A 23736-nucleotide genomic window follows, 5' to 3' on the forward strand; every position below is an offset into this window, starting at 1 on the left:
ATTTCAGTGAAAATGGGAAAAAAAAAAAAAAAGAAAAGAGCTGTATTCTCAAAAGATCATTGATGTGAATAGGCAATTCCACATGTAGTGTCAGTTAGTTTTGGTTGGATCAGGAGAACACAGTGGCAAAGTTCGAGAAGAAAATTGAGCAGCTAATACCACAGAAGCTTTTGCTAGAATATATTCCCTTAGTAGAAAACAGCATCTAAGCTTGGCAGGCCAGCAGTATTTGAAAAGAATAAACAGTGAGGTTGACTAGACATGGAGAGCAAAGGTAGAAAAATATTTGGGTGATAAAAGCTTGAGTGGACCTTGCATTGTTGGAACACCACAGAATGAACGTGGGAAGCTTTGGAGGAATAGACTGCTGAATACAGACTTGCCACACTGAAAAAAGGAGCAACTGTTGGTGGTTTTAGTGCTGGCATTTGGACATCTCAGAGGATTTTGCATCTTTGTCTAATGAAGTCTCAGACAATTCAGTTGGACAGGAGGAGGGTGGTGTTTAATTACACCATGAGTAGCTGCAGAATGACAATGGCATGTGCACTCAGCAGACTGGGACGGAGGTACAGATGCTTGAGAGAGTAGTCTGTCTTATCTGATCAGGGCTTTCAGTATTTTACATAACATTGATGAGTTCCAGATGTCTGATAACTGTGAGCTGGAGACATTTCCTGTATGTCTTGATTGAGCCAGAGATCAGGTACCCCAAGAGGCCAGAGAAGCAGGGTGAATGATTTGCTGTGCTCTTGGTTTCATGCAAACAGGAAGCTGGTGGAAAACAAGATAATTGTAACCAGAGGGAGGATGAAAAGTGTCTGGTAAGATGCTTGGTGGAAATTGATGATCTTTAGGAAGGAAGGTTGGATTTCAAAAATATTTCTGAACCAACCACTAAAAGTTAAAAATATCTTTGCTGAAAGGAACTGTCATTGTCAGTAAAAATATCTTCCCACAACATTTTTGCTTTCTGGGAGATTCAGTCAAAAGCTCAGAAGCTTAAAGACCCAAAACGTCAGTGCAGTTGTGTCATAGCATTTTAGGGGAAAAATAAGTCCCCATAGCTGTTGTCTCAAGGTGATGTCTATGACACTGATGGAAACTGCGTGTAGCTCTTCCCCATGCTGACATGCTGTTGAATATGGATTTTCTTAGACTACAGCATGCTTCAGGTGGCTGCCTGTTGGCAATTTTATTTCTCCACGGCATGTTGATGGGAGTAGGAATATGCTCGGTATCTGAGTCTGATTTTGCGTGCACTGTGCGGGTTGCCCCCAGTCTGTTGGATGTTACCTGGAGCCTGTCTCCATGTAGCGGAGTGTGGGCTAAACTGAACAGACTGTGGGCAGGCTGGCGAAATTGTCGGGATTGTTATTTCCTTAGGGTGTTGTTCCAAGGTCTCAGAAGGTATTTACAGGGATAGAAGGAAACCACTACCTACCTAGGTAGCTGCAGAATACCTAAACTACTTGGCAGAGTGTTTACCAAACCAGAATGTGAGCTTAGATTTGAGGTAGGTCTTCAGCCTTCCTATGTGGGCATGAATTATGTGACAAAATGTTTCTACAGTAATTGGTCCAAATCCAAGGGGTTAATGATGCTGACAATTTGATTAAAAACAATGCCAGCTGTCTGATAGCCCTTCCGAATTTTGAAATGACTCTGCAGCCTAATATGGCAATTTACTCATAAAATACAAAAGTACCTAAAAGATCAGTGTGCTGATCAAAATGTGAGCCGGATGATATTTTTTTCAGTTGCTTATTTTTTCTGTATCCAGCATTCTGAGTAAGCATGCCCATATTGAAATATATTTGATTATTAATCTCTGTAAGGTTTATGTTGAAGAGAGAAAGGCATGGAGGTAGTTGATTGAAAAGATCCACATGGAATATTTGGACAGTGATTGTAGGATTTGATAACTGAAAAAAAATGAACCCTTGACAACTTAATGGCTCACGTAAGAGTTCTCTCTTGTGCGTGCTAATGAGCAAAGGGAGACAAGGCTGGATGGGAGCAGCCTCTCCTAATACTGCAGTAATAACCAATATTCAAAACAACATAATTTAAATACATGTATATAGCTGTTTTGTAATACAGCATTACATTCTTCCTGGCTGTTCTCCCTCTTAAGAAAACCAGACTGGATTTTAGAGTAGGTCTTTTGCTGAGTCAGACTCAGACCTTGATGAACTTGAAGGGAGCTCAACTCTGTGACAGTTTCCCCCTGGGTTGCAATCTAGAGTTGTGTAAGTGCCTTTCAAAACCCTTGTCCTGGGACTGTCTGTGTGTGTTCACCAGCTCTGTGCAGTGGAGCAGGGTTTCACCTTCAGCCCAGTAAATTCAGTATGGTCAAAGTGACACTGGAGTAGACAATATTGTGCTGGAGACATTTAACAGCTAAGAATCTGTGCACTACAGAGTAGCAGTAAAAAGGGCAGCAGAAGCAATTATGTCAATTTATCTACAATCATGCAATATTAAAATACAAACAGGTTAGTTTATGTAAATGATCTGCTAGATAACTAGAATAAAGAGTTTATATGGATGCAAGGCAGCATGCCAAAACAGTCTTTCCTTAGGTCTTATTCTTGCCCACATCTGAGGTATGCTGTCCTCTTGATGTCTACAAAATTACATTTAAAAACTTCAGGCTTAAAAATGGTGATCAAAGTTGTATACATTGGTCTGAGAACGAATATTTAAAATTCTTTTGATATGGACTCAAAATTCCTCCATTTCATCTGATAGAAGAGCTTTTTGACAACAGGAACTGTAGTAGGTTGAACGGCCTCATATTTTGACCCCTGCAGTTACTAGACTCAAATCTTTGGTGTAAAAAATAAGCTGCAGGTAAACTTGCTTATTAACTCATTTTTAAAGGCCAGCAAGCATCTGGTACCATCTACAAAAGACTTGTGGCATTTTCCTTAAAGCATAGAGATGATCCAAAAAAACTGTGAAAACGTGTGCTCTCTGTCACAGGCAGAAAATAAGATGTTAAAATATTGCCAATTAATCCAGTTCTCCAGGGAATACACAGTTGAAGTAGGATAACTTCTGCCTTGCAACCTGCATCTTCAGATCCCACTTCAGAAGTAGGAATTATGTGGATGTCTTGCAAAATCAGGATTTGGGGAAATGCTGGATTAAGTAAGAGGATGGCATGATGCCTCCTGATCCATATAGTTGTACAGATTGACACAAAAGATGATCATGTACTCGCTGTAAGCTTTATTAAGCTTTTCAGGCCCTGGCTTTGGACAGCTATCACCAGCAGCTCAAATTGACTTTTCCCCTGATGGTAGTGAGGGCTGCATCAAAGAGAAACCGGTTTTGGACAGACTTTAGCCTGGGTTATGTCCTTTTATGGTTTTTAAACTTGATTTTACATCTGCACAAGTTTGGGAGGCAATCTGAAACATTTTAATCTGTGCTTTTCTTTCAGAATGTATCAATATATTTTGAGGTATAGGCTATACCATACTCCCCAGGCATCTGTGTGCAAGCAAGCAATAAAAACAGTGTGTATTTCAGTTAGTAGTTAGAGATTTAACAAGATTCTCATTTTCATCTGTGGTATGAAATGTTCTCTTCTTTTCTTTGCAGAGAAATGGAATGCTCGAATTACAGACTTGAGAAAGCAAGTTGAAGAACTGTTTGAGAAAAAATATGGTATGTGTTATGCTCCTTTCCAAACAATTGCCTCTAGTCCTTTGACACTGGAAACCACAGCATTTTGGCATGCATCTTGTTCTCTCTGCAGTATACCAGGATTGACAGCATCAAAGGGTTAAATGTTAGAAGGCTTAAGACTGGGAGCAGGAGCTTTTTGATGAGCAGAGTAATTTTGAAATTGGGTGACTGTGTTTGGCATCTTAGTGCAAAACTTGATTTCATTTTTCACTTGTGCTCAATTCCCTGGAGCTGCCGTGTGTTCATGTCTCGGGCACGCACATTTGAGAGAGTTGGCATTTTTCCTGTAATTACATTGAGTTCTTAAGTGAAATAATCTTAGAAAATGTCTTTGGGGAGAGGTTACCAATGATTGATTGTTGCTTTCTGATTGATTGATTTGCAGTGAAGCAGCAATTAGATTTTAGTGGTTCCTGGAGAGAAAAAGAAACACGCGTGTTAGACTCTACAATGTCTCCAGTTGTTGCACCTAGACATACTTTGTGACCACATGTCACAGAGTAAAACACCATTAGTAAAAATTTCAAAATATATAGTATAGTGGTGCTCCTCTGCCATTGGAAGCGGAGGCATCCTTGGAATGGAGCTTACAATATGTTAGAGCCATTAGATGTTTCAGGTGTGACTAAAAGCTGACATTTAAATAGCCCCCTGAAAGCAACTCATACCAAATAAAAGCAGCTCAGAATCTGATTCACAGTATTTATTTATTTATTTCTCTTGAAAGGAGCATCATTGAATTCTGAGAATTGCTTTAATTTTGGTTTTGTTGTTTATACATAGCCAGTCTAGAAATCTGTCTAGTCTATTGAAAGAGCTATTCCTGACTTTCCGTAGAAGGTCATACAGTAGTAAACCACTCCCTTTTTCCCTGTGGATGACAACATATCATGAATTCATAAACCAATTCCATATCTGATTCTAGTTCTTTCTAATTGTATAGGCATGCAATTTCCTATTTCCTGACGTGAGTTATGGATGTCCAGAAATCTTAGAGTGCTTCTGTTGAAAATACATTAATTTTGGTGTTTAGATGTAAACTAATGTTATTACTTTTTATGGGGTAAATACAAAAGAGAATCTCACAAATATTGGCAAATTTATAAAAATGAAATCTATATCCGAAGAGATTTCTAAGCAAAAACTTGTAAATCCAAACAGAATCACAGAATCATCTTGGTTGGAAGAGACCTCAATATCATCAAGTCCAACCTCTGACCTAACACTAACAAGTCCTCCACTAAACCATATCGCTAAGTTCAACATCTAAATGTCTTTTAAAGACCTCCATGGATGGTGACTCCACCACTTCGTCTCAGTGTAAATTGTATTGCTGATTGTGTTCCTTGTTTGAAGAGTATTTGCTAGAACATTTCCTGGTTTAGGTGAAATAGACTCTCACTTGTAAAAGCAAAAAAAAAAAACAAAACAAAACAAAAAAAACTTTGTTAGGTATTTATTTAAATGGGATTTTTGTTACTCTGAAGCTCTGGAATGGTCTAGATTTTAGTGATGTACTTGATTTTTTCCCCCTGGCCAGTTGTTGTTCACAAACACTTCTTTCCATCTGAAACTTGGCTGCTGGATTTGTTACACTTTTTACTACTCACCACAACAGCCTCCAGGGCTGCAGGTTTTGTTTGAATTTCTTGGAAAAGGTATATGACTGCAATAAAAATCTACTTTAGTGAAGGACTAGTACGATACACAACAGCTCATTCGGTGATTGTCCTGTCTCTGACAGTCGTGTTTGGACAGGTTTTCTTAGTCTGTTTGCTAAGAGACATTTTCAAGTCTTGTCCTTCTCTTTGTACATATATATTCTGTCTCTAGTTTTGGCCGTGGTATACGTAGCAGTTGGAATCAGGTCTGGTTGAAACACAATTGTCACAGTTTTACCAATTTTTATATGTAATGCTCATCAGAATATAAGACAAAGATTCATACGGTATCTTCAAAGCTTCCCTTTTTAGAATCATAGAATCACAGAATCATCAAGGTCGGAAGAGACCTCCAAGATCATGTGGTCCAATACCCCCTACCACCAATGTCACCACTAAACCATGTCCCTAAGCACCACATCCAACCTTTCCTTGAACACCCCCAGGAACGGTGATTCCACTCACTGGGCAACCCATCCCAGTGCCTGGCTGTTCTTTCTGAGCAGAAATGTCTCATCATTTCCAGCCTGAACCTCCCCTGGCACAACCTGAGGCCATTCCCTCTGGTCCTATCACCAGTTATCTGAGGAGAGGCCAACCCTCAGCAACCCCACACTTTCCTTTCTGGCAGTTGCAGAGAGCAATGAGGCCTCCCCTGAGCCTCCTCTTCCCCAGATCAAACACCCCCAGTGCCCTCAGCCGCTCCTCACAGGACTTGTGCTCCAGAACCTTCCCCAGCCTCATAGCCCTGCTCTGGACACGCTCTAAGGCCTCAGTGTCCTTGCAGTGTGGGGCCCAAAGCTGAACACAGCACTCGAGGTGCTTATGTGATGAACACACCTAGAACCAGTCTGTTTCCATATGGTGGAAAGGGTGTTATCCAAACGCCTTTAAAACCTAAATTGTTTGGTTGCTTTTAAGAATCTGGGAGTTAACATGAGCATTTTGCATATACCAGTGTCTGAACCACTGGCTATTTGCCATGTGTGGCTTGAAGAACTGCCTCTAGTTTCAGAAATCGTGCCACATCGCTGCATTCTGGTTTGGCCTAACTCAGGTCACTTCACTTGGTGTTTAACATTGTGATCAGAGGTTAGACCTCATCTGGACTGTCCTTCAGTGCCTTGCAGAATGTCCAGTGTGAGAACATTTCTGTATGTGGGGTTTCACAGTGCGGGATCAGTACGGGGAGCACAGCCCATGCCTGCTCCTTGCCCGCGCTGGCTTCTCCCTGTAGGAGCCTGACCTGCCCCAAGAGCTGGGAGAGCTGTAGGAGCTGAATTAGACACCTGGAATAAATTGCTGGAAACTTAGTTATGACCGCACTGTCCTTGTTAATTTAAAAATCCTTGAGAAGCTTTTTTATTGCTCCAGTTGGCTGAATATCTTGCAGTGCTGGTGAAATCAGTGCGCTCTCCTTGTGAGCTTTAAAGGCCGAATGCTGCCCCTCAGATCCATAATTGCATTCAACAAGTTGCATTGAGGGCACCTCTTTGATCTGTTAAAATATTTTCTTCCTCAAGTCATTTCTTGTATTTAATTTCCATAGCAAAACAACAGAACGTAGCACACTGTTTGCGGACCGGTCGGATGCTAATAGAGAATTCTTCTTGCATGGCCTACAAAATTAACTTACTCTTATGAGTCTAAAGAAATTAGCCCTCAGTATTTGCAAACCATCCTGCTGTTCTCCAAGGTTTGCCAGCATGATAGGTATATTAATGTGATTAAGGTCCTCATAACTTAAAGAAATACATTGATTTTTTTTTTCCTCCAGCTGTGTGTGAATCTGTTGTTTGCTTTTCAGTTGCTCCAAAGACATACTTTTCTGGGTGGTGTTAGAGGTGTACTGTTGAATTGATTGGTGATTTCTTGTATTTCTAAAACACACCAAAGCTTTAGGAATTCACTCAAAAGAATGGATATGTGCCCCCTCCCAGGCATCGATGACATTTGTAAACCATTAAACATAACAAATAATGGTAACGAGAGCTAATGAACTGAAACATGTTTGGTGTATAATTAAGTCCAGATAATTTCATATTTTAAATCATGTTTTTAAACAAAACTAAAATACTATGAAACTTCACTCTAACAAATGCGATGTCTTATTAAATGTTTACAGAGTAAATGCAAAAGAAGAAATCTGCATATGCATGCATACGTATGCAGGTCTCCACCTTCTCTGCTGTGACTTAGAGTCACTTGGGGGGGAACACAAATATGAATGTTTTCATGTTTAAAAGTGCTGAGAGGTTGATCGCCTGTCTACTAATTCTAATGATTTTCAGAGTGGTATCAATCTTGGATAGAGCCACAAGCTAGTCTAATGATTTGATTGTCCTTTTCTCTTAAAGCTCAAGCTATAAAAGCTAAAGGTCCGGTGTCTATCCCATACCCACTCTTCCAGTCACACGTGGAAGACCTGTATGTGGAAGGGCTGCCAGAAGGAATTCCCTTCCGAAGGCCATCCACGTACGGCATTCCCCGTCTTGAGAGGATACTTCTAGCGAAGGAGCGAATCCGGTTTGTGATTAAAAAGTAAGGAATTTGGCATTTTTGTCCCTTTTTTACGTGTTGGTTTCTTCAGGGTCTGCTCTACTTCATTTTATCTTCAACCAAACTGATTTCCACAGAGGCGTTCTACTGCCGCGCTGATGGGTATTTTTCATTTCAGATTGATTTGTTGATAAATTCAGCTTCTCACATCACCAGAGCACCACAGTGGTGACTAAGATCTGCATAGATCTCTTCAGCATTACAGACTTTTATCATATCATGGGCAGATCTCTTTGTAATAATTTAATCTCAATGGCTGTAATGTGTGTTGAAAGCCATTGACCTTGGCACATGTTAGGCTATCTGAGGATCCTGGCCTACATTTCAGCTTGTGCTTTTATTTGTCTCTTGCTGGAATGGTGTAGATGTGTCTATGGTGTTATCCGTATATAGTATCATCCAGGACAGGCTTGAGGCCAAAACAGCAACAGGTTCTTATGATTTAGTTGCATGTGTCCCTTTGGGGTTGTCTTGATCAGATAGCTGCTGTGAGGGGAGGCCTCAGATGTGCTTAGAGACTGTTTGCCTGCCCTATGGCCCTGGCAATGTATCATCTGTCTTTAAAGTGAGGATGTGAGACATAGAAGATGTTCTGGGCTTCTTTCTTTCTCCTCATCTCTGGCCTCAGTGTCTTTTCTAGAAGAACCCTGACATTACTTGCTAGAAAGACAGATGGGATTTGAAGGGAGCCCGAACCTAGTGTGAATTCAGGATACACATGGAGAAACGGTAGAGATGCTGAGTGCTGGGTCTCAGAGCTGCAGAGCACTTCCAGATGTTAGCAATGTGGGTTCCACTTTGGTAGGCTGATCCGCAGATTTGGCAGCGTGTGGATATTTATCTTTTGCAATTTGTTGCTTCACTTTAGGGCAGATGTGTTGTTTCACACCACAGATGGGCATTTACAGTTTAAATGAAGCTACTGTGAATAACAGCTGACATTTTTCTTTTGTGCAGGGGTGTAGGGCCTAATCCAAGAGCTTTTGAAGTGGATAGGAATCTGCTGATTGCAGTGGTCGGGCTCAGCACCAGTGGAAGTGACAGCCTTTGCCTGTGCATGCCACCTTTAGCAATGATGGTAGTTTTTGACATTTGAGAAGTTACATGTTCAGTTTCTGTCATCCTAAAGCTTGCAGATAATCAGAATAGAGGGAGAGGTGTACATCTACCTTTTGTCTCACCTAAAATCAGACACTATGCGTACATTTTAATATTAATGTAATACTAACACTGGCTCTTGTCAAATTTCTCTTAGTTGCTAACAATAACTCATTTATGTTGTTCATCAGTCTTGCAATCTATGGTAACGAGAATAGCTCAAAAACTAGTTCATCCCTGTGAGAGATGTCAGAATTTCAAAATCTGTCTTTATTCTAGTGTGGGTAAAACCAGATGTATTTGGAAAACAGAAATACCTGTTTTTATGTTTGTTTTTAATGGTTGAATTTTCAATTTGGATCTTTGTTTCTGATGGTAGTTTGGCTGGGAAGTGCATTTAGACCCAGAGATAATTTTAGTGATATATACGTGTTACCACGAAATATTATGGCTCAGGTGAATATGAGTATCAGGAACGAAAAATGTTTTTGTCAGGAGGGTTCCAACCAGTTTTTATAATACTTAGGTGTTAAGTGGAATTTAACATCATGAATCTTGACATCCTTTGTTTGTTGGTTGTTTTCTTTTTTTTCTTTTGATCCTTCAGTGATAACTTGTATTTGGTAGTGTGTTTGCTACAGAGGCTGTAACTGTGGGCTCTAACTTCTGGTTTGTCAAAGTCTGTCACTGTTAAAGCATGTATCTTAAATCTCCTAGGCATGAGCTTTTGAATTCGACAAGAGAAGATGTACCCTTGGACAAACCAGTTGCAGGAGGTAGGTCTTCAAATGGGTGAGTTGAGTACAGGATGATTTCCTGTTTGTCTGTCAGTCTTAGTGGTGATTACCATCTGCTTTTACTAATAACACACTGCAAGTAATTCCTGGTGTTTTGAATTTTTTTTTTAGCTACAAAGAAATTGACAGCAATTTTCCAGTAAAATCTTTGGATCCTGGAAATACTTTGGAAATCTAGTAGTTTTTCCCCAATGTTTGTTCTTTATTCAAGAGTACAATGCTTTTCTAAGTTAATATAATTAGACTTAGGATGATATAAAATTTTTCTGATGATGCACTGTCCCAAAATTTATAAATTGGCACATGTTAATCAATGCCATATGTAAAATTTTAAATGTTTATGAGTGGGAACAGGCACATTTCGGTACCCTGTAATGTGCTTTGATCTGCTGTTTGGAAGTGTTATGTAAAAATTAGGCGTTCCTTCTTTTTATTTTGAAAACAGGAACACAGCAAGGAAACCTTTTTCAAGAGTTTAAGAAGAAAATCAGGAAGGTCAGGCTAGGATGTGAAAAGTAACACTGGCTATCCAAGACTTTTTTATCTTTTAAAAATATAATAACTAATGCTAACACTGCCATCTGGTTTGATTCATCTGGCCAGAAAGAAAAATAATGAGATAAGTGCTAGTCTGTTGAAATATAGAGAAATGCCAATAGTTCCTATAGCTGAAACAGTTTAACGGCTAGGGAACTGTCTCTATCATGGAATATTTGCTTACATGTGGTATTTGCCAAAATTAGATTAACTTGAGTGCAGTAATGAATGTACTGGTTCTAGAGACAGAATAGACACGTATATAGTGACTTGCTCGGATGGTGGGACTTTGCTTTCTAGTAGTAGTGTAGTGGCAAAGCATTCTAACCACCTGAGTCATTTGCCATCAGCAGGTGCCTGCTCTGAGATGTTTTGTCCACTGAGCACCCATCCAAAGATAACAAAAATGGATGTGTAAAAACAAAACTGCAAGAAAAGGTTTTTGTTCCAGTTGAGCCCACCAGCTCATTTCCCCACAAGCTGGGGGAAAAAAAAAAAAAAAAAAAAAAAAAGTATGGAAAAAATGAAGTTTTGAAAGAATTATGCCTTTGCACAGGCAATAATTGGTAAAGTAACTTGCCTGGACTTGATTTGCTCCTCGGTTGTATTTCACTGTCTCTTGGGCTTCAAGGTTTTTTTTTAATTGTCCAAGTAAGCCAAGCGTTGAAAGCTCGTATGCATGAACCAACGGTAACAAATTGCTCCCAACCCCAAAATGCTTGCTGGCTGACATCCTCAGCCTGGCTGAACTGTGATTTTTTTAGTAATACCAGAACGACTCTGAGTTCAGATGGGGACACAAGCATGTAAATGGTGGTATCTGCACTGCTGCAGCACCATTATATTGCATTACATACTCGTAGTCCTCTGTTATAAAAGGCATATCAAGGACTGTACTTAAAATGAACATCGAGGATCTAAATTAAGCAAAGAAATTATGTCTGAAGGATGTCTCTTTAAGATGTGCAGAAATTAAAGCTTTCCTGCAATATAAGTTAACTTAGTGTTTTGAGTCTTAATAACCTACTGTTCCTTTGAGCACCAAATTTGACTATAAAATAGTAGGTAGGCTAATGATTGAGTCTTAAACTTAACTGTCCTTTTATGTGGGTTTCTGAATTAGCCCTTTTCTCTGTTGTTTTTAATATGGTTATTATGAAGACAAAGCAGGTATGTTACATATCCTGCAAAAGCCTTGTAGCTAAGAAAACCAGTGGCAATCCCTGCTATGAGCAGCCCCATTACGGTGCCTGTCTTCACAAATTTGTATTGATGCTGACATCCACGAGTGACCTCGGCATTACTTCCGAGAACATCTGTGAAAGCTGCTGACAACATCTCAAGGACCCCACCTCAGCACACAGCAGTTGCCTGACCCTCCTTTCCCTCGTTTTTCTCCCTGTTTGGATCCCCCCTTTCGCAGTAGGTCAGCATCTCTTCAGCCGTGTGCTGCTCCGTGTCTGCACAGCCCCGCTAGCTGTGTCCCCAGCAGAAGGGGAACGGGGTGGGTATGGAAGGCGTGTTTCTGACTGGCAGGAGGAAGATGATTCGCATTTGTGTTCTTGGGGGAAGCAGGCTGGTCAGGAAGGTTCTTAAAATAGCTTCAGCCCCGAAGCCCTGAGAAGACTGATTTGGCTCAGGAAGTGAGCGAAGTGTGAACAGGTGCCTCTGAAGATAACGCAGCGTGGTGCAATGCAGTTATGCAACAGAAGTTGTTGTTTGTGCATGCTAAAAACCAAAGCCACAGCTTGGCAGCTCTCTGGTTTCTTGGTAAAAACAGAGTTACCTGTGCTTTGATCCCAAATGACACATGACAAAATACGAACAAAAGCTGTTACCATTCCTGCTACCAATCAGACAGAAATAACATTATCATGGTGCTCTGTTGGTCTGCTGGAGGACCAAATCTAAAGCATTCAGGTACAAAACTGTGACAAACTCTACTGAAGATGCAAATGTATCAACGAATGAGCAAAGAAGCTCAAGTGATAAAATGATGAGAAATTGGATTTAAGCTTGCTTTATTTCCCCAGGATATGCTACTCTACTGAGCTGCCACATGCTGGGTTGTGCCTAAATTATTACTTAACTCTTGTCTTAAGTAACGTAAGGAAACATTTCAGAGAGTTGGAACTGAGCTGTTTGTCATTCCAAGTTGAGTAACAAAATCACTGGAGTCATTTGGTATAGCTGTTAGGGACCATTTAATAAGCATTGTGCACAAACAATGGGAGAAATAGATGCAGGCAGTTCAGCATGAACGTACAGCAGGGAGCAAGCTGATGCTGCACCTACTGTAAAAGCTTGCTTAGGGATTTTCAGTGCTTAGTGAAAATTCTATGGAAACAAGTTTTCATACCATATGCTTGCTCAATTCTGCACAGAGTATCAAGATAATGTTTTAGGAGATGAAAACTGGCAAAAAAAAATTAATCCTATCTACAAAAGGGATTTACAGATTGAAGGCGGATAAAAGCTTTGCAGTTTTTGATGCCAATTTGCTGTGTGTGTTTTCTAGCAAGGGCAAGTCTCTGGTTCACTGGATATTTGTACAGCTTTAATATTCTGTCATTTTTGATAAGCAATTTTCTTAATTGGGGATTGAATCCATACTTCCCCAGCAGAGTATTTTCTGGGTTACCTGATAATGCATCATGGTTACGCCTACTATAAACTATGCAAGTGAAAATAAAACCAAAATAATTAGGGAATGTTATCTTCGTTTTGTGTTACTCTCAAATACAGTGAAAGAGGAGTGGTACGCTAGAATCACCAAGCTGAGGAAGATGGTAGATCAACTCTTCTGTAAGAAGTTTGGTGAGCACAGAATTATTATTTTCTTTTATGGCTTTGTATTTCTTGAGGGTTGCTTTCATTATTTCCTTTGAATGTCAACATGAATGACACCTTTGATCATCATCTTTTTTAAAAAAAATAAAAAATCCTGGCAGTTGACTGAAAAACAAAAGCATTTACTGTTTATACAAGTTACATTCATAGTAAAAGAAAGATATATAAATCTTCAATGTATAGCTCTTCTAATTGCTTTTAAATCATTACTGTTTTTTGGTTGTTGTTTTTGTTTTCCACCTTTGATGGTGAATAAAACAACCAATTACTTATTTATATCCATTGCACTACCATAAAACTAGTACCAGAACATTTCTGGTTCTGGTGAATTTTTATGTTCTCTCCAAAATAAAAAATGGTCAGCTTCATAAGAACTTGAACAAAATGTTGCATGTTGCTCAACAATAGTTTTAAAAATTTGGATAAAACCACTGCGTTATACCCAGGGAAGAATCCATTAACAAAGCGTAGCGCTGTGACTGCTCACTGTCAGCACGCCATAGTATGATAAATGCTTGTGTTCTTGATGTGCTGAGACTTGGACTCTGTTGGATTTAGGTCTCCTGCATTGTCCTGGGTTCTAAGATCATGCCTGTAATAGCATGGAGATTTTGTGGCTTCTAATAAAGCTAGTTTTGAATAGAGAGATGGCCAAACTGTCCAGTTACTGGTTTGGTTTTGTTCTAACAGCCGAGGCGTTGGGGAGCACCGAGCCTAAAGCTGTTCCATACCAGAAATTTGAGGCCCATCCGACTGAACTCTATGTTGAAGGTCTGCCAGAGAACATTCCCTTTAGGAGTCCATCCTGGTATGGGATCCCTCGCCTTGAAAAAATAATTCAAGTGGGCAACAGAATAAAGTTCGTAATCAAAAGGTAAGCATTTGTTAATATCTAATTTTTTATTTTTTAAAGAGGCCAAACAAACACCATTTGTGTAATCAAGCACTCAGTTTCATTAAGTCATGAAACATTCAGTCTTTATTTACTCAACAGGCAATATTAAATATTCTGCATTTTAAATTGGTATTTGAAATCCAGCTGAGTCTTCCAAAATATCTTTGTAGCATTTTCACAAGTGTGAAATTCACAATAGTAAAATCCAAACTTTGTATTTCATGTAGTAAAAAGTATGAATTATTTCTTTAGTGTGAAGCATAGGTAGATTATTTGCTTTGTGTTTGCAGGCCGGAGCTGCTAACCCTCAGTTCAACCGAAGTTATTCAGCCTAGGACAAACACACCAGGTAAGACAGGTGCTGTCTCCAAGTGGCAATGTAAGGGATCGGTGCAGAAATAAATTTGGATCAATACAACATTTTTCAAGAGGTGATCCTTATGTGATGAGTGTCATGACATGCTTTCCATGAGTTTTTAACAGAATAAATAAATCATCATGAAAATGGGTGGATTTCTGAATAACTAGGATGGATCGTACTCACAGCCCGGGAGAACCAGAGCTGCTATCCTGGTCTGATATCAGGCTTGGGCGTTTGCATTTCGTAGCTCGTTTTGTTGGACTTTTTTCAGGCCTCTGTTTGTAAAGAATTTTAATGACTTCTTGAAAGCACAAAGTGCCTTTAAAACATGAAAAGGATCCAGATTAATTTACCTTTTAATTTCCTGAGACAATAGAATGCTCCTTTCTTGCTACAAAAGTGTATAGTCCAAATATATATATATATTTTTAAGTGTGGATTGGCTTATAGTAATAACACAAACTGAGACCCAGGGGTTCATAGGTTTTTCCCCACATATTTCACTGGATAAATAAACTGTGACTTCAAGAAACAATTGTATAGAGTTCTCTGCAAGAAAAAAGGACAAAGAATATGATTCAATAATCATGTAAGCAATAGTCTTCTTGTATAATCACTCAGTATTATGGACTTTGATTTTTGAGGGGAAGGTTCTTATTCCAAAAGAGGGTAGCTCAGTAGAAAAGACTGTTCAATGAGGAACAGAAGTATAAGGTAGCATTGAGTTTTGTTTTGTTACCAAAACTCTGTTTATTGTCAAATTTGACAGTATAACTAACACTTTGTCAATAGAATAATAACAGCAGATAAAAGATACAGCAGTAAAAAATCATCCAATAAAATTCTCTTTTTGAAAGAACTGACATGCAATGGTCATCATTCTTAAAATGCATAAATAAATAAATAAATAAATAAATAAAAATCCAAAAATATGATCGAACATCTCATTCGGAAATAAATGAAAAAAATCTCTTTAGAATTCTTCATGCGTGCTTTCCACAACTCTGAATGGTATTCACTGCTCAGTAACAGTTAATTGCTATTTGTGGGTTATGATGAGAAGTAATGAATTATGCCGTTTGTCAGTAAAGGAATGCATTTTATTGCTGCTAGAGCATCCTTTGCTCTCTACCTAAGCTACAAATTGTCAGCTCTATCTAGCATTCCTGTAATTGACTACTTGTAGTAGAAGATAGGATTGAAGGTTATTTTTTAAGCTAATTAAATTTTTTAGCGGAGCACTTTTTAAATCTGTGTCTTCTGTTCTAAAGGGTGTTATTCTTATGCACTGGAATTAATTAATTCTAACTTTGTAAAAGCCACTGGAATGATTCCTTCCTACATCTAAAGGCTCTGAAGCACAAGTGCTCCTACCTAGGATAATGTTTGACATTTCTAACCACATTTAAACAGATTTTCCTTTACAAAAAGGGAATTACGTGTATCATTTAAGTTGCCATTGTCATTACTTATTGCATGTCCCTGCCTACTCCTACTTGGTTGTGTTCATAGTTTACAGGTTCTTTCGCTGAAAAATAATGTGTTCAAACCCAGTTCCAGATACACTGGGTAATAGTTTATCCATTTCTTTTTTCAGTGAAAGAAGATTGGAATGTTAGGATCACAAAGCTAAGAAAGCAAGTAGAAGAGATATTTAATATGAAATTTGGTAAGTTAAATGTTAAATTAACTGTCATATAATGCTGCTGTGTTTTAAAACAATTCTGTAAAAAGAGTTTTATTTTTTACTGCACTTATTTAGGCAACAGAAATATACTAGGTCAGACAGAATATTGACTTCTCTTGCCTACTTTTTACTGATTCTTCCCTATAAGTGATATGAATTACTTTAGAGCAACATCCTAGGCCATAGTTTTTCTGATTGTATGACAGAGATAATTTTCCAATTGTATGACAAATGTACAGAAAGCTTTTGGATGAAGGAATTTCTCAGAAAAACATATTAGATAGAGGAGGCTTAGGTAACAGATTTTATCTATCTGTAGCAAAAGGGACAAAGTCCCCACTTGAAAATACTCTACAGAAAATAATAGAAAATCTATTTAAATATTTCAATTGTGTTTTTTTTTTTGTTATCTCCGAGTAGAAGAGCTTCTGTAAGCCAAGCTTCTTAAAATCACTTGAGATAAAATACCACCCATTTTAGTGTGTAAGCTATCAATAAATCTTTATTTTCAGCCCAAGCTCTGGGGATTTCAGAGGCAGTGAAGGTTCCCTATCCTGTATTTGAATCAAACCCCGAGTACTTGTACGTCGAAGGCTTGCCAGAAGGAATCCCCTTCCGGAGTCCCACATGGTTTGGAATTCCACGCCTTGAAAGAATTGTCCGTGGGAGTGGCAAAATCAAATTTGTTGTTAAAAAGTATGTTTGTAATTCAGTTAATTTTAACCCTGATTTGGAAGTTAATTAATTTTCTTCACAGCAACTTTAGGTTTTAAATGCTAGCTAAGTTCTGTTTCCATGAAACAGAAAGAGTATTTTGCACATAAGTTCATCTCATAAAAGGATGTAACTTCCTTATAAAATTTAAATGCATAATTTGTGTGTTCTGTGCATCGTGGATCTAGGGAAAAAACGGCCTTGTATCTGGAAGCTTTATTCTTTCTTTTTCCTCTTTTTTTTAAAGTAAACTCAGAAGAAAATTATAGAGTAGAATACGTAGCTTTGTTTTCTAACTTTTTCTTGTTATAGTAGATGGAGAGTCACGCATGCTTCTGGCAGGATTTTATTATAGAGTGATGATATTTTTTAAATTTGAACCTGGTCTAATTCCAAGAAATTTGTGATATTTTGCATATGTAATTGACTGAATTGTGTTCTGTTCAATTTTTAGGCCTGAGCTTGTCACTTCCTATTTGCCACCAGGACTGGCTAGTAAAGTAAACACTAAAGGTAAATAATTAAGCATTATTTGCTGCCATCAATTCATAAATACTTTGGGTTGGAAGACTTCTGTGGTTCAAAAACACGGGTGTCACAATCAAAAGGCATTACTTAAGGCAAATTAGCATGGTAGAGTCTAAAACTGCTATTATTTTAAAAGTTACTCAGACTTTTTTTTTCTTTTACTTATGGCTATTTCAATAGAGAAAATTGAATTTACCCAAGTTCTGCAACATCTATTTTGCTACTAACAGTCTAAAATATGTTTAACTTACAGCTTTTATGTGAAGTAAATAGCAATGAAGATTCATAAAAAAAGAAAAATCTTGTGTTTTCTATAAATAAGAAAATTACTAGCTTCTGAATTTTTGGTAGTAAAAAGTACCTCACACTTAAAACCAAAAATATATCCTGTCCTAAAATAATGAAGTGAAACTTTAGGTGTGATACCTGCCTTGGTTCAAGAGCATTAAACCTGTTTTTTAAGGACATGAGCTTCACTATATTGTTCAGATTTCAGAGCGTAGACTGTACTTAGTACGGACACTGGTCTGTTAGGATTTTCAGAATACAGTTATTTTTTTTGTTAGCTTTGCAAGCTATGTATTGTAGAATGTGCATTACAGCTTTTACTATATTATTTTCTAGCAATGAGTCCAAAGAGTTTAAAAAGATCACGGAGTCCTGCAAGCAATTCAAAGGTCCCAGAAATAGAAGTTACTGTTGATGAAGGTATGGAAGAAATATTAAATACTCTTCTTATTTTTTTCTATTCTTCTAACGTTTTATTCTATTCTATGTTTTCATACCCTATAATTAACTTCTATGTGCACCTCATGTGGCAAACAGTTTGATTTCAGGGCTGCAGATACATTTCAATATGGAAACAGTTTTATCTTTCATTTCTGAATAATACTGGATTCTGTGCAGATGATGATTATATAAAATGTTCAAGTTTGACAGCTTGCTTGGGCCTTTTATTCCAAGCAGAGATGTGGGAAATGTTGTCCTGAGCAGAGAAATGACAGATGTGAGCAATTGTATCAAATGCCTAATTACAATCCTTGAAGAAGTTCTAAAAGATTTTTTTTTTTTGATTCAGAAGTTAAACTTTCTCTAGTAATCAAGTTTGATTTGTTGGGTTTTTTTTGTGTGATGACTTACTTCTGATCTCTATATGTAATGTCTTTTTACAGGTCTCAATAAACCACAAACGACAGATGTTCGAACTAATTCTCAAACCAATGGGTCCAATATGAATTTCAAGCCACGAGGAAGAGAATTTTCTTTTGGTAAATATTGTGGGAATTAGCATGCATACGTTCTATTAACATTGGTATTGAAAATTCTGGTGATTTCACATCAGGGATATTTTGAATTCATTCTTTATTCTAAAGGTAAGAAATGACTGAACTACTTATTTTCATGTACATTCAGTTCTCAGTCATCAAGAATAATACGCCTCAGAGATATCCTGGGTGATTTTTGGAGAGTGCTGTACAAATGCATCATGGATCCATTAAAATCTTATTAACCTAAGTTCAGAATCAAATTCTCCAGACTTTTGCTGCTCTGTTGTTTCATAGTACTGCAGTCTTGGATTTGTTGTCTGGTGCACAGTACCATGAGGGTGTTTAAACTGAGCTGAGATCTTACATTGTGCATAAGCTTAATAAGTCCTCCACAAATCTCAAATACTGAACCTCACTGTGCAGAGAGGGATACATGAGTACACGAGGAGTATGTAGGAACTAGGATGGATCTGAACTAACATCAGTGAGTCATGCCCTGTCGGAGTTGATTTTGCAAGATCAGCTTTAGACCTCTCCAGGGTTGCCAATTCCAGAAAATCAGTAAAGGCCAAACAGGACTGGAAGTGACATCGAGAAGGGCATGTGTCTTAGGGTTATTACACTGAATGTATGAAGAGTTTTCTGCCACTATTTTGGGTGTTGGTTGAGATGAGTAATTTTTGCCTGGTATTGTAAATTTTGATCACTCTGGAATTATTTTCAATTGTAATGACAATACTTTATAAATATTCTTCAAGTACTGATTCACTGCGTGAGTGTTGATTTAATTGTTCCCATTTCCTTCTGACAGAGGCATGGAATGCCAAAATTACTGACCTAAAGCAAAAAGTTGAAAATCTTTTTAATGAAAAATGTGGTAAGTTTATTAATTCCTATTTACTGGGATGTCTTTCTTATATGCATATAGTTAGGCATATGAGCAATAAGTCCACTTATTTCTTCCAAAGGTCCTACAATCCTTGCATACTTTAGTCAGTTTTTCTCATTTTAGTTCATTCTCATGCAGGTTAATTGCAGTTCTGTGTCTCATTTCCACTGGTTATTTTATTTGGGTTTGGAAATGGAGAAGTTGTGGTTTGTATGCTGCTTCTTTAATGACCCAGGGACACAGTGAATCGACATCCTGCCACATCTTTGTAAGCATTCTTCACCCTGATTATGAATGGGAATTTCTATGACTTCAGCCTCTGCGTGACTTGACATGTTATGGGCGGTGTCTGGAGAGGTGTGTGCCCCATAGTATCACAGTATTTCTTTTAGTGCAAGTTGTTTGGAATCTGAAGTCATTAATCTTACCAGTGCAGTTCTTAGAACAAGAGCACTGATGTCACCTGCCATTGATGCTAGTCTCTAGGAAAGAGAGAGGCAGAATATATTGCTTGTAACAAAGTGGAGTACAAAGGACAGTCTTGTATGCAGGCCAAGCCAGCAGCATAAGCTGTCTATAAAAGCTAATATTTTCAACTGCTAATTGTGATCTGATCTACTGCAAGAGAATGAGTTATGTTTGCGACTGTTTTTCTTCCTGCCTACTTATAGCTGTCACCAAAAAAAAAAATCAAAGCCTGCTTCTTCCACCTAACCTAGTATGTATGTGCCAACTATTATACGCTATTTGTACCTGAGGTGTTTTCCACTCTATAAACATATCAGTTGTCTAGCTGGTAGATCAGTGGCTCTGTTGCATTTCAGGGGAAGCGCTGGGGCTGAGTGAACCAGTGAAGGTGCCGTTTGCGTTATTTGAATCCTTCCCAGAGGTTTTCTATGTGGAAGGCCTACCAGAGGGAGTGCCATTCCGACGACCGTCTACTTTTGGAATTCCAAGACTAGAGAAGATCCTGAGAAACAAATCTAAGATAAAATTCATTATTAAAAAGTAAGAGTCCTGCATCTCTTTGATAATCAATTCTTTTAGAAAAGAATTGTAGAATGAAAAATAAACTTAGGATGCCAAGTTACTGAATTACCCTCACCAGTCTCAAATACACACTGGAATATTTGTAGTAAATGAACAAATATTCAGAAAGCTCTTGTGGAGGTGGAGTGAGTTACAGTCAGCTCTCTTTGTTCTGACTTGACCTGTTTAGGGAGGAAGAGCAAGTCCAGATTTCTTAGCCCATTTCAGTGCTGACATCACTGTTTTAGTTCCTGTTGACATAAGACTTAGCCAGAGCTAAAATTTATCAGCAATGTACTCAGGGCTGAGACGTGGAGATTTATACTGGGTATTATAAGAATTGTTTTATCTAAACCTATCCCAGGTAAGAAATCCATGTGCCCATGTAGAAACAAGCAGGGGAAGTTCTGGAGCCTCTCAGCCATTGCATTCCTGTCTGTCTGTTTGACCTAGAGAAATAACAGTATTTATGATATCAGTTAGTTCGTGTCTTTAAAAAATGAATATTAGAAAATTGCCTTTTCTTTTATGCTGATGAAATGAATGTAATTTTATTGTCACACATGAAATCTTCAATCTGTTTGCAGGCCTGAGATGTTTGAGGCGGCAGTTAAGGAAAGTTCTGCTAAAAGTCCCCAGAGTGAGTTTCACATCTGCTTAATGTCCTAGATAACAGCCTCTTTCAAGGATTGAATACAAATCAAGAATGCTACTTGGTGTTAATGAATTCCTGAAAGATTTGTTCTATATTGTGGTTGGTTGGTTTTTAACTTGCAAGGAGAGTGTTATCCAAGCTGAATTTGAGGCAAAGCCTAAAGTACTGTGCCACTGGTCCATACCCACAGTAGATCTCTTTCTCTCTATCTCCCTCTCCTCCCCCCCCACCCACCCATTTACAAACTATTGCATTACTTGTTTTTACATAGTACACTAATTCTTGCATTATTTCATCTTCTGGCATGTCTATTTCTGGTTTTCTGAGCAGCTTTTTGTAATTGAACACCTTAAAAGCATTCAATACGTAGCTTATGTTATATAAAGCATGTTACAGTGCTTTCTCTTCAGCAAAAGAATGTGGTATGTCAAAAACCTTGGCTTCTGGATTGCCCTGATGAGATGGGAAAAGCACTTAGAAGCTACCCTTTGAATATAGCTTTAGAAAAAGAGTATTAAAACTGTGTTATCCACAATAAAATTATCACGCCTAATCTGTGCTTTATTGCCTTCCATCAAAATGTAACAGGTGATGTGCAATTCACAGGAGTAGTTCAGCTCTAGAGATAAATTAATTGCTCCTGATACAGAAGTCATTCCAAATGAGAAGTTGTGGTTTTACTCAGCTGGGCAGCCAAGCTCCACCACAACCTCTCTCTCACACCCTATCCTCAAAGGGAAAGAGGGAGAAAATACAATGCAAAGGGCTTGAGGGTTGAGATGAGGACAGGGAGATCACTCAACAATGGGGGTCCACAGGCTGCAGCTCTGCAAGAAGTGCTCCCACATGGCTCTGTACCACGGGGTCCATCCATCAGAAGCAAACTGCTCCAGCACGGGTCCCCCATGGGCACCTCCTGCCCTCCTTCTGCACTCACCTTGCGGGCTGCAGGGCTGTGTCTCACTCCTCACACTCCCAGCTGCTGTTGCACAGGAGTTTTTTTTTCCCCCTTTCTTAAATGTGCTCTCACAGAGGTGCAAACAACACAGCTTACTGGCTCTGCTCTGATCAGCAGTGGGTCATTTTGGGGCTGGCTGAAACTGGCCCTTATCTGACGTGGGGCAGCTGCTGGGCTCTGCTCAGGGGCCACCCCGGCAGCCCCCTGCTACCACAACCTTGCCATGTAAACCCAATACAGAAGTTTTCCAGGGGTGATGTGCACAGATAGCCAGTAGGAAATTGTCAGTTAGTTTGATTAATTCCACTGAGCTAGTCAAACTGTGCTAGTTTGTGCCATGGGACAGCGTGACTCACAAATACAACTGCAAGAGATTTATTCTGTGAATGCACGGATCTGTAGGTGTTACTGAATTAACTGCAAGTACTGCAATTTTTTTTGTTAATACAAGTAACAAAATACATGTTCCATATGTTCCATGTAGTCTTTTTTTTTTTTCTTAATAGTCTTTTATAAAACCCAGTAAGTAAAGATTAATATTTTTTAACGTAGCCCTTTCTCCCCTCTTGGGTTTGTAATTGGAAAGACATGGTGTGCATCTTCGATAAGCATGTCTCATTGGAAGATTGCCTCATTTTACAAATGAGATTGGATCTGCTTTGAAAACTTTGCAAATCTCTGTCATTTTGCAGTATTTGCTTTATATATGACTTTGAAGATTTTGGGCTCTACAACTGTTTTTTGAATCTCTTACTTTCAGGAAAAAATAATTCATCTAATATTGCCAATACAGCAAGCTCCACAACGAATACAGTGGTAAACACAGCTGCAGGTGTTGAAGATCTCAACATTATTCAAGTAACTATACCAGGTGTGTATACTGTCTCGTTTCATATCACACTCCTTGTGCTTACATTCTTCATGACATTTGTTTCATCCATTGGAGTTTTTCTACAGTCTAGCTGGTTCACAGTGACACAAGTACAGTCTACAAAGAGCATAATTTAGTATTCTGTTTCTACTGAGATGTTAAATGTTTTCTAGCTTTTATGAATATCTATTCAGTGACATCTTTAGAATATTCTTGGTCCAGCCCCTAGTCAAGAAGAATCCTCATTTTTCCCTTTTTATCTCATGTAATAAATTAAACACTGATTTGTAACTTCCTTGGCAACTTCAAGAGATCCAAACTTGAAGTAAATTGAATAACCACACAGACTGAACTGGTTTGTCTTAAACAACACTGAGGACTGCTTTCTCAGGCATATACTGCATTCATTAGAAACAAGTAACATTGCATGCCATGGCCATCTATTGGATCTGACTGCACTTTCAGCTTTCCCTCACCATCATATGCAATGTAAGAAAATAAAACACTATTTTTTTTAGTTTAGGTTTACAAAATCATCTCTAAATAATAAATCTAATGTTGGTCATGTAAATACGTAGAAGCTTCTCACGGATTTCTTCACAACCATCCATTTTTGCATATTTGTACAATTCTGTGGTACCACTAAAACTAAGAACAAGACATGGTCTGTTTTGAAGCAC

The 23736-nt window shown here is 38.4% G+C and overlaps 1 protein-coding gene across 8 annotated transcripts in view; it reads left to right on the forward strand.

The window, feature by feature from the left end:
- GTF2I (general transcription factor IIi) overlaps positions 1-23736 on the forward strand; it is a 70055-nt gene that overhangs the window by 34981 nt on the left and 11338 nt on the right. For all 8 annotated transcript variants that reach the window (XM_072026030.1, XM_072026031.1, XM_027445896.3 and 5 more), the window contains 15 exons: positions 3613-3678; positions 7718-7901; positions 9735-9793; positions 13097-13168; positions 13892-14075; positions 14387-14445; positions 16055-16126; positions 16657-16840; positions 17313-17371; positions 18011-18094; positions 18559-18654; positions 19466-19531; positions 20368-20551; positions 21160-21212; positions 22946-23056. In XM_072026030.1, coding sequence (XP_071882131.1) covers positions 3613-3678; positions 7718-7901; positions 9735-9793; positions 13097-13168; positions 13892-14075; positions 14387-14445; positions 16055-16126; positions 16657-16840; positions 17313-17371; positions 18011-18094; positions 18559-18654; positions 19466-19531; positions 20368-20551; positions 21160-21212; positions 22946-23056 — 1533 coding nt within the window. The remainder of the gene's footprint in view (positions 1-3612; positions 3679-7717; positions 7902-9734; positions 9794-13096; positions 13169-13891; positions 14076-14386; positions 14446-16054; positions 16127-16656; positions 16841-17312; positions 17372-18010; positions 18095-18558; positions 18655-19465; positions 19532-20367; positions 20552-21159; positions 21213-22945; positions 23057-23736) is intronic.

The sequence above is a fragment of the Anas platyrhynchos genome, chromosome 20 (genome assembly GCF_047663525.1).
Source record: "Anas platyrhynchos isolate ZD024472 breed Pekin duck chromosome 20, IASCAAS_PekinDuck_T2T, whole genome shotgun sequence".
NCBI lineage: Eukaryota > Metazoa > Chordata > Aves > Anseriformes > Anatidae > Anas > Anas platyrhynchos.